At 27.9% G+C, this 12,231-nt stretch overlaps 1 protein-coding gene across 1 annotated transcript; it reads right to left on the reverse strand.

Annotated features, from left to right (window-relative positions):
• Positions 1-2,619: 2,619 nt before the first annotated feature.
• LOC112689643 (ubiquitin carboxyl-terminal hydrolase 8-like) lies at positions 2,620-11,096 on the reverse strand. The gene is made up of 15 exons (XM_025563448.1): positions 10,658-11,096; positions 10,431-10,535; positions 10,134-10,355; positions 8,501-8,755; positions 8,107-8,441; positions 7,853-8,046; positions 7,689-7,778; positions 7,515-7,613; positions 6,523-6,609; positions 4,943-5,173; positions 4,576-4,680; positions 4,216-4,437; positions 3,080-3,213; positions 2,827-3,015; positions 2,620-2,746 (listed from the first exon to the last, which is right to left on the reverse strand). The coding sequence occupies exons 2-15, from the start codon at positions 10,526-10,528 to the stop codon at positions 2,650-2,652; spliced, it is 2,358 nt and encodes a 785-aa protein (XP_025419233.1). The 5' UTR covers positions 10,529-10,535; positions 10,658-11,096; the 3' UTR covers positions 2,620-2,649.
• Between the last annotated feature and the right edge of the window lie 1,135 nt (positions 11,097-12,231).

Consider the following 12,231-nt stretch of genomic DNA (forward strand, 5'->3'; position numbering starts at 1 on the left):
CATTCTGCCGATAAACTGGATTTATGTAACTTATTGATTACAAAATTTGCTCATAATGAAGATTATATTAAATAAAATCTTTATTATGGGCAAATATTGTATATATTGTTCATTTAACAAGTGAATGCTTTCGACGTGAAAAACTTTAATTTAAATTATTAATAATTATTATTATATAGCATAGATTGTAACTAGTATCTTTAACCACCAAAAAATACTAGATACAAGTCAAACAAGTATTTAAATCCACGATGCAAGATACAATTGTATCTCAGATACGTATCTTAAATACTAGTATCTAAGATACGGCCCAGCCCTGACTATTACACATTGGCAATTAAAATGGTACGCAACAAAATTTTTAAAAACAATATATGTATTTGTTAATAAGTTGGTATCTTCCCATGAAATATTTCACGGTTTGTTAGTTACCTAATATAACCGATAATGGGGGAACAATGTATCAGCACGGAACGTTGTTTTTCTCAATAATAAAAGTCTGAGACATAACAGCAGTAGAACATTTTCAAATTTACTGTTGATAAAAATACAATTTTGCTTTTACAGTTTCTTTTTTTATTAAAAACAAATTAAACAATAATGTACTAACAAGGCTCCTACAGGTGAAGCGGTTGGCCTCGATTGGCGGCTGCACTTATGCACCTAACCCAGGGTGTATCTTAGAGTTGTACTGCAGTACGGGTGACCACAATTATAACAAAAGCCACATGTTATATAAATATACATATATATATATATAAACAAAAAATCACGCCGTTGACACGTTAAAATAATAATAATAAATAGTAAATATATCAATAATAGCTCGCGACAGAGCAATACAATATAAAATAAATTATGCACAATAATATAAGGAATTAAAGCTACGCGTCACAGAGTGCGAGCGTTCATACCTTGGTCGGTCTGGGGTTCATTCGGTTCTACCCACGCGACGGTGCTCAAGACATATGCGACAACCACCAAGACCAGTAGATGACTTCGTAAGTAAACGGAAATTTTTCCTAAGCAGGAACAATCAGCAGTATTTTCAGGCACCGGTCACTGGAAACGATCCATCGCAAAAAACGACGAATACCCCGGGAAGTTGTGGATGTCGAGTTTACAACCCACACATGCGAAATGGCCCACCACGTGGTGAACTCGAAACAAGTACCACTGGACACTCGTGACGGCTGTGGGAACGAGCAGAAAGCGGAGGAGCGCTTGGCGTTGCACTATCCCGATCACGGGTGCCGAATTACAAAACAAAATTGCCGTAAAAACGTACAAATAGAAAAAAAATCAACGATCACAGTCCCAACAACAAACGTGCCATCGGCACCGGAGAAGGCAACTCCGAACGATACGGGGCTGGACTAAAGACAAAACGTAGACAGACGGGTAGCGCTGGTTATAGATTAAGGGAGTGTCTAGAATTTGTTTTTTTTTTTTTTGGGAGGGGGTTAATAATTTTCACTTGACTGAGGGATATAATTGTCAAATACAATGATATATATTCGTAATCTTATCCGCGACGGTAATTACTTATATTTTAAAATAACCTCGGTGGAAGTTTATGACATAAATAAAAAAGTTAATAAATAAGTTTATAACTTAAATTTTTAATTATTTGTTAAAATTTCGGAGGGAGAGGTTTGATTCCCTCTCCTCCCCTCGAAACACCCTTAGTATAGATACATACCAATACTACGTCCTTGCCTTTTTTTTTTTATGTGGCCATTGCATAACTGTAGATTGTTCTTTACAAGATCATAAAAATCAGTATCAATATCTTACCTACCTTACTTTCACTATACAATGAGTCATAATAAAAAAATTATAAAATTACTCATTTGCATAAATTGGAAAAATGATATTCAACATTAAAAAAAAAATATAAGATATAGAATGAAATATGTTTATAGGTGGACATGTGTAATTTATAATTTTTTCACTTGGAAACAAATCATATACCAATTATTTTACAAACGAATCAATATATTATTATATTTGAAATGTTCTTTACCAAGTATCAAAAATAACTAGATTTCTTTAACTGTATTCATAGAATATTTGTTCTTGGCTCCTAAAACTATTATTGTTACTATTTTTAGATAAAATATTATGGTACTACATTAAGGTACTATATTTATAATAACAACAATAAAGTATGTATATTTCAAGGACAAGTAATTGTTGGTTATTTAATTTTGTTTACATCATTACTATAAGATACACAATTTATTTTTGTATCACAATATTAGCTACCACCAAAAATTGTTCAATTTAGTTTATTTAGCACTGATAGCATAAGAAATATAAAAATTAAAATTTTTTTTAAGGATTGTGAGCAAGGTAAAAATCAGGAAATATAGATGAGGTAATACGATTTTTTTAATAATTTATTATTTATATTATTATTATTAATAAATTGTCAAGAAAGCAAATATTAGTATAACACTAAAATTACTTTATGCAAATAGTAAAAAATAATAAAATAGGTAATTTATTTAGAAATAATTTAATATACAGAGTAAAATATCAATAAATTAACATCTCAAAACAAAAATAATAAATAATTGTAAAAAAATACATATTTTAGTAAAAAATGCTAACACATTTACGTAAACCATTTTTAATTTTTAATAATTAATGTTTTCGACAGTAAAATAAAATGTATGCTTCAGAAGAACAAATCATTGAAGGATCAATTCCATACACCCGAACATCATCAAATTTATACCATCTGGAAAAAGTAAATATTAGATATACTCAATACAATTATTTTGTTCTGATATACATTATATTAGGTTAACTTTCAATTACTTGTTTTTTGATTTTTTAAGACAATTAGCAGTGTAATGTCCACCATCGAGAGATCCAGAATGGTTTGATACACCATATAAATAATACTTCCGATTTCTGTGTTCTATACCATTTATGAAGTTTGACATATCTAGGTCAGTTTTAGGAAATTCAACATCTGAATTTTTTTTATAACCATTGCTTGAAAATCTGAAAAAATATTATATTTAATATATAGATTAATTATAAATAAAAATAAAAATAAATAAAATACCTTTTTAGATGTATAATTAAATATGGTGGCAATCTCATAATATCTAATTTTTTGGTAGCATCTCTAGTACGTTTACATTTAGGACAATGCCAACCACATATTGATTCACCATTCAAGTATAACTGTAGACAATCCTAAAATAAACACCAAAATACTCTTAATAGTAAAATAAAACGTAATTTTATAATTTTAAATTGCTGTAGAATATCTACTAAAAATATGGTTCTCTTACATATTCAAAAATGCCTTTATAACTATTAAAAAATTATCAGTTTAACTTAAAATATGTTTTTTAAATAGCCATTATGTTGATTGGATTATTAAAAATGTTAGATAGAATTAAAAATCAAGAATAAAATGAGGATATTTCAACATTTTTATATTTTTTATTTCATTTAAAATAAAATAATTTTACTAAAAATGACAACATATTCTTAATCAAACAAAGTTATAAAATAGTTTCCTTTTAAATTGATTAAATTTGTACAATTTTTCTTATCCTTTGCCTTTCTCTAAACTATTCAGGGTCAGCCATCCTTGTCCTAAATCACCATTTGCCTCAATTTTCTGCATTCTTTACGCACACACCAACAGTCTTCATATTGTTTTCAATCGTATCCAACTAACTCTTTTTTGGTATTACTCTTGTTTCCTTTCAACATTCATTTTTATAACCACTCTCATTGTTTAAGTTTTCTCTCACCTCATCACATGCTCAAACTATCTCAGTCTATTTTCTCTCATATTGTTCACTATCAACGCTACACCAATACTACTCCTCACATTATCGTTCTATTATCTCTTATTGTTCCACTTATCCATTAAATATGTACACTAGGCATCTAAATTTCTTCCTATGGAAATACACAAATACACATTTTTATACATTCATGTTATAAGTTCCCTCTAAAATATTTAAAAAAATATATAAAATTAAGAAGAAATTATTAAACTTAAAATATGACACATATATTTTGAAAATAGTTAATATTTTCTTTTTGGTAAAAATTGTTTTTTTTAATGACTAAAAAAAAAATGTATTAAAGAAACAAATATTTTGAAAATTATTTCATTTAATGCATACACTCTAATATATTATCTATCAAGACAATTTAACACATTGTAGTTGTACTTACGGAAAGTGTACATTTTTTCCCCTCTGATGGTAATGGTAGACTGAGACTTGAAAATGGTTCAAAAGTTACTGATTTTTCAGAACATGTATCACAAGATACTGTTGATTTTTGCTGGCCATAAAAAAGTTGTTGAATGATAGAATTATTTGCCTTAGTCCAATGTCCCCAATCTTCTTCACCTGTTTCCTTTGAAGCTCCTAAAATAATTCTATTGTCTTCAGGCTAAAAAAAATAAAGCACAAAATGTAAATTAAGCTTTAGATGAAGTAAGAAAATTAAATTGAACAAAATTGAATAATTAAATATTCAACAGCATAATACAAGATTAATAGTTAACAAATGTGTATATTAATTTATTACTTGATTTAAATCATCATGAAGCCAATCTAAAAGAATTGTTAAAAATTCATGTGAATCTTGTTGATCATAATGTTTAAACATTTCTTTGAAATCTCCAATTGTATCCTGTAATATTTTTAAAGATTATTTTAAGAACTCTATAAAATGCAATTTAATAACATTTAAGATTGTAAATATTTTGATAAATAGTTATTATTTTGAATTTATTACAATAACCATGATTATGAAAATATAATATTATCTAAAAAATTCACTTAATTTTAAAGTATATTATTTTAAACATAAATAAATACATTTTAATATTTTTAAGTACATATTATAATATATATAGTTTAAAAAATGTTCAATTATATATGAATTTACTAACCTTAAATTTCTGACACTGAAAACTCCTGTCAGATTGTAACCATAAATTTTTAATGACATTACTAAATTCTTTGGCAACTAAGCCTTTTGTTATACTTTTATAATTGATGGATTTACTATAAATATTTATGAAGTATTTAACAAGATCTTCAGTGCTACTCAAGCATTGAAGAATTGAATTCATGTAACATGTATTTCCTAAATTTAGTAAGCCCCGTAATCCATCTCCACTCTAAAGTGTAAAATCAAAAACAAATAAATAGATAAAAATTAGTATTATTTTATAAAATATAGTTTATTTATTATACGAACTTCTTTTTTTTTTCTTTTTTTTAGAATGTAGTATATCAGGGCCGTCCCTACAATATGTGGGGCGCCTAGGACAACTCTTTTAATGGGGTAAACAAAAAATATTTGATGATTCCACATAAAGGCAATTACAATCTCGTAACCACCCACATTTAAAAATAAATTAATGTAAGTTAGCTATCATTAAGAATTTTTACCTATTAGCTATAACGACATTAGCATAAACATCACCAACACTATTCCTAAGGATATTTTGTAAAACTTGAAGAGTAGTGAAGAACCTTTTTAAGTTATTTCTGAAAAAAGGCAAAGCATCATAAGATTCAGTATCACTTATTTTCATGTTTTCATCAATTTGTAGATCATGGTAATTCTTTATTAATGTATCTGAATCAACAGTAGAAAAATTATCAATATCAAAGAGAAATTCAAAATAGTTGTGAAAACGATTCCATTGGGCGGATCTTTGATTTATAGATACAATTGATTGATCTAATATTGATAAAAAAAAAAAAATTACTGACAAAAGATTCTTTTTCATTTGTTGAATATTATACAAGAGAACTTTCATAATTAAATATTGATTTCTTTAAATTACTTATTTTAGACTTAAATTCAGGTGTTATATTGATTTGTTTACAAGTATGTTTAGATTTTTATTTACTTCATTAAATTCATTTACTCAATTCTCATATAAAAATTGTTTATAGCAAAATCAATTGAAATGCTTCGATTTTACAGAGACGTACTTATTTTATTAATATTAATTAATAAACAATACCATATTACAGAACTACCTGTAAATTTGTAAGGCATTTAAAATTCAATAAGAGAAATAGCTTCACTTTTAACCGTCAGTATTTATGTAGATTCAATTACTTCTATTAATACTTCATTTATTCCTTTAAGTTGCATTATCACTGCCTTTACAGATTTTAATCGGTAATCCTAAAGTTAAAATAATTATTAATTAAATATATTAAACTCCCCAACAAATAATCTTTATTTACGCCTTGGTTTAGTATTATCTGTACAAATATATTATTTGATGCATTTAATTAATAATATAATATTTTTAAATAAAAATTTCAACTTAGTAATATATGTACCTTTGCATTTAAAGAAAACTTAGGACTTTTCAAGTGCTCAAATGAGAAGACTAAGGCACTGGGTCTGGGGTGTGAGCCTCACTCATCCTGGCCTTAAGACGGCCCTGTGGTATATAATAACTAAATAACTATATAAATGTGTAGAATATGAAAATAATCTTACCGTAATCTCCGTTCTTGAAACAATTAATAAATCATCTAATGGTTTAGTAGAACGATCTATAAGAGGAATTGAATGTGAATTTCTTGTCTATAAAAATTAAACAATAAAATAATTAAACTTTGATAATAGAAAATGCATTTCAGGAAAAATGTTTATGCATTCAGTTTTATAATTGAACAATTACATTTAAATTTTGTCTTCTAAGCATACTATTGATTATTTTATTATAAATATTTAAAACTGGATTTGTTTTATATTGTGAAATACTATGACGATTTTATTTTTTACAGTTTGAATTTTAATGACCTATTTCATTTTAATTGTTATTAAATCTTGGTTTTTATATTTTATACTTAAATAATAATAATACATTTATGTTATTAGCTCAGAATTACATTTACTGACTATGGAGAAAGTATCAATTTACAACGTAGTATTGGAGTGTAAAAAGTTGTTACATTTATATTGCAGTTTTTTAATTTTTAAGGTTATAAAGTAGAACCTCAATTAACCATGCTCATTCTCCTGAAAATTTGGATATACCAAAAGTAAAGGCATAGGGATGTAAGCAATATATTGTATGTAGATTAAAGATAACAAATAATATTAATTTAATAAATAATGTGTGGACTATTATAGATTTATATAAGTAGTTGATATTCTCCTGAACTATAGCGAGCAGGGAAACATTAACTTCCAGGATATTATATATTCAAAAAAATTTTGAAGTGAAGTAAGAAAAATAATTTCAAACCAAAAAAACAAAGACTTTAAATGTAAAGTCCTGATAATTTCAAAAATTACCAAATGTATTTAACATAGGTTAAATAAAAAATAAATTCAAGTTTAAACATAATGTTTTCATTTATCCATGTGACTCCTCTCTACCATACCCTCTAAATACTGTATATTATCATTACTGTATAGCCATATTTGGAAAGCTTTTATAACAGAACCCAATATTATAATATTATTAAAAACAATTATAATACCTGATTTATATATTCAGGAGTGTAAGAATCATTATCTTCTAAAATATTATTTTCTAATGATAATCTTCTATTTTCTACTTCTTCGATATGATATGGTAACTATAGAAATAAATACATATATAATTCATTAATTGATAACTTCTTACATTTATTTTAAAGCAATGGGAGCCATACTTCATTATTTTCATCATCTAATTCATCATTTATTTTATATAAAGGTTTGATAATTTCAGGCTTAGTAAATTGATTAATTTTGTCATGTGGCTGTAAAAAATGAAAAAATAATAAAATTATATAATTTATTATTACTATTTCTGTTTAGTTGATGATTGTATTACTTTAGTAGATCTGTCAAACATTGGTGGTTCAATTTGCGCTAATTCTTGAGTATCTAGTTCTTCTTCACTAGAATAATTATTAATATGATTTAACTTAGATTTATTATCTGGTAAATCATTATTAACAGTTGGTTTTAGTCTGTATTTGGTCATATTATGTAAACCATCCAAAGATGGATATTGAACTTGTTTGTCTAATAATAATAAATATCATTAAATGTTTATTAACAAATATATAATTTGATATTTATTACTTTCAGGTTCCTCATATTCAGGTTCTGGATCTAATTCAGTAACTGAAAGAGGTTCAACATCCATATTTGATTTTATTGTTTGATGTTGAGTAGTTTCCCATGGACATACATGATTAAAATCTTCATAACCACCTTTGAGAAACTTTACTTTTTTGCTATTATTTCGTGTTATATCCCATTTAAGTAATGCATTTCTAAGATTAATCAATTTTGGATCATCCTCTATATCTTCTGTTCCTTGATCTAGTATTACAATATAATCATATTTATGTCTCATCATCCATTTTTCTCTAAATGGTTCTTTTATAGTTTTCGTTAACATTTCAGCTGTTAATCTGGAATGTAATAGAATATTAATGATGTTATATCATAAAAACATATATTGAAATCTCACCCAGGAACTAAGTTTTCTTTTGGTATATTTATTACATCACAGGCAATAATTTTGAATTTATGAAAAATATCTGCTGGTCTTGTATCAAGTAAACAAATCTTTTCTCTGTTTGTATTATTCAGTAGAAATAATAGGTTTTCATTAGTTATTGTACTTTCAAACTCAAAAAGTTTTTTTTTCTCATTTGAATGTGAGCCATTTTGCTTTGAATATATTTTTGGATTATTATCTTCTTGTTCTCTTTTTTCTTTATACCTAAATTAAAAAACAGTATTAATAAATAAAAATTAATGTTAAGTAATATAAATAAATTTTAGAACATAATTTATAACATCCGACATAGAATATACTTTATAAAAGTGGATGATACATAGTCATTACTTCTAGACATTCCAAAGAAATTATCATACAATTATTAATTAATATCATTACATTAAAATTATAATTTACAAACTCGAATGCCATTATATGTTTATTTCAAATTTTAAAGATTTAAATAAAAAAATCTAAACAAATTTACTCAAGCTATTTCATAAACAGATAAAATAGTTATTGATTATACATAAGTATTGATATCTTTATTTAAAATAAAAAATGAAAAATAAAGTTTGTTTCTTCAAATTCAGTGACCATAATTTTTACAATCCCTTCTCCTTTTTCAGAAAAACAATTGACAGTAGCTGTTTAGTGATTATCTGTAATTTTACATAGAAGAAAATATACAAAAATAAAATTTTAACGTGACATAATACATACATTATTAAAGAACTTTGCTGCTAGATTCAACACAGTGGCATGGCAAACTTAACAATTTTCAGAGACAAGTACGTTTTGTCGACCCCCACCCATATGACTGTATTTGGGGGGGTCCAGGATGTCTTGACCTCCCCTCTCTCCGAAATTTCTTCAATATTTTACGAATGATTAAAATACTTATTTATTTACAACATAAATATTTTCAGTCAAAAATGACTTAAGCTCCAATTAATCATTGACTGCTTTAAATTTTATATCATAATATCATATAAAAATATGATATTAATTTTAATAAAAGAAAATTAAATCTTTTTCTATCTTATTTTCAACCAAATATCAAAAGTTAAAATCTTAATTTAATAAAATTACAATATACATGTTTTGGACCCTTCCCAAAAAAAAATTTTTAGATGCGGCCTTGCCCACCCACCTCCCAAAAAACTATGAGGCGACCGCTTCTCGATTACCCATATCATCACGCAACTAATTCAATATATATTTAAAAAAGTTAATAAAAGCTTTAAATTCTAAAGCCTGCTATTCATTAATCAGTCCAATTAGATTTTAAAATTTTACTTTAATATACTTACGACATAATTTTGGATAAATTAATCCTTAGAAAAATGTTTACCACAAAACATATTTTTAATTACCAACATAGTCATAAGATAGCAAATATAGAATAGATATCCTTACTCAATAAAACTAAAGGTAAAGCTTATAAAATTATACCTTCTTCCTGACCTTCAAATATGTTTTACCAATATTATTGTAATGATTAATTTATTTAATTTACAGTCTGAGTGTATTTAGATATACTTAATGCTTAAATAAAAAGCATCTTCTTATACAATAAGAAATAGAGTTAGATTCGTACCTATTTTCCAAACTCATTTTAACATGGCTCAACATTTGCATTGATTTTCTTAAACTACTACTATTCATTTTAACTATGTAGTCTGTATCGTCTATAAAATTATTTTTCATGATTTGAACTATTTCACAATACTTCATTAGATAAATATACACAGTTTCTTCATCATTTTCATTGTTTGCCTCCATAGCCGCATCAAATATGATTTTGGCTTTTTGATTTAATCTATGAAGAAAGCAAATCATTGAAACATTGATGTGTCAAATAAATACTTATTCACGAAGTGCAAACAGTACGTACACATGCAATTTCAAATTCTTTAACTTATCAGGCACTTTGGTCTTGATCTGCAACTCTTCCATGCATGTCGCAAGATGAAGGTCTTTTTTGTTCCTCATGATTTGTCTAAAAATAATTTGCATTTTACATTTTTACATGTCGTCGTTTTTCCGCAATAACTTTGATTTACGAATCAACGCGATACATTACCGAAATTATTCAAGGCGGCATCCGTTCACGAAACTTACCCTTGATCCAGACGGGGCGTTTTGACGTGTTGGAGAACGACTCTCGATCGAGTGCACTCGCGCCACTCGAAACGTCCTAGTCGTAGAACGATTCCCAGACGGTTGGCATGGGCATTCGCGCAGCTCACTGGTTCCGGGAAAAACCGTCGGTGTACTCACAGGGACGATACGTCGCCCAATCAACCGAACGGATCGCGACGTTCGACGACGTACTAACACGTCGGTGCCGCTGAAGCAGTTCGCCAATACTATGATCGGTATCTGGTTTCTAGTATCTCTACGGTGGTGTGCATAGGTCGTTGTGACGCGATAAGCGTACGACATCTACATAATCGTGCAGGTGATGCAACCGATGCAAGGTGTGTCCGGACGGATATTCTTACAACAAACGCATCGCGTACAGATAACGTTGAAGCATTTCCGTGATGGATACGGTTATCTCCGCGCGTAGCTGTTATCACGTCATATCGACCGACGTTTTTGTTCAACACCTAACCACGGTCGAATAGAATAACATCACAGAAAAGAATCAGAATGGACACCGATACAAAAATTACTCCGGCTCTTATGGGAGTACGGTAATTTGAGTTGAACTACGCTCAGTGTTACCGTGAAATTAAAGAAAAACAAAAATATTGTACACATCCGGTTGCTTATGCTGCGGCACACATAATATGCACATTACTGATATGATATGTCTCTAGCACAATTAAAGATAAATTTTAAAAACTTTAATCGTGATCCATAGTGACTAATGAACAATTGGAGTATAGGGGCAAACACCTAATAAATAATCTAGAACCATTTATGAGTGGGTTGAGGGCTCGATTTTGCCGTTTTTGTTCAAAAGTCATGTATTCAGTGCTTGATTTGGCCAAATTAAAGGGGGACTGTTTGCTTAAAAAAAAATTGCGTCCCCAAAACTTGTTAAGCGTTATAATTATAACGTATTAATAGTAGGGGGACGCTAAAATTTCTAAAAATTAGAAGGGGTACTCCGTCCCCCTGCGTCCCCCTTCAAGTCGAGCACTGCATGTATTTAATTATCTTAATAATAACATTAATGTGTTGTTGTAATGTGTATTTTTGTTGTCAATTATTTAAAAAAATATTGTGGTATAAATTTTAATTCAGAGTTTAGACGACATCCGAATAAAATTGTTAAATTGTTCGCTAAATTCTTAAGACCTAAGGTCGTAATTTAAACTTGATCCACTCTAGACACCAGTAGCATGACCAGGATCTTAAAGTGGGGGTGGTTCCAAGAAGTAGGAAGAAAGGATTACTATAGGACCCTAATAAGCAAAAATCTAAGGGCATTAGGAAACGATAGGTCTTAGCATAGGCGTAAATGGGAGGGGGTCAATGGGTCCTTAGAATAAATTAGGAGGAGGAGTGCCCCCTCTGATATTTAACATACCTTGTTTTAAAATAAGTAAAAAACAGCTGATTATAGCTATAGCTATAGCTATAGTTATAGCTATTACTACTCATATAACATTTTTTTTTTTTTTAAACTTCATTTTAAATTTTTGCTTGTCCAACATAATGTTAGAAAATTAATAATTTTATAT

This window comes from Sipha flava, unplaced genomic scaffold (genome assembly GCF_003268045.1).
Source record: "Sipha flava isolate LNK unplaced genomic scaffold, YSA_version1 45_pilon_pilon, whole genome shotgun sequence".
Taxonomy (NCBI): domain Eukaryota; kingdom Metazoa; phylum Arthropoda; class Insecta; order Hemiptera; family Aphididae; genus Sipha; species Sipha flava.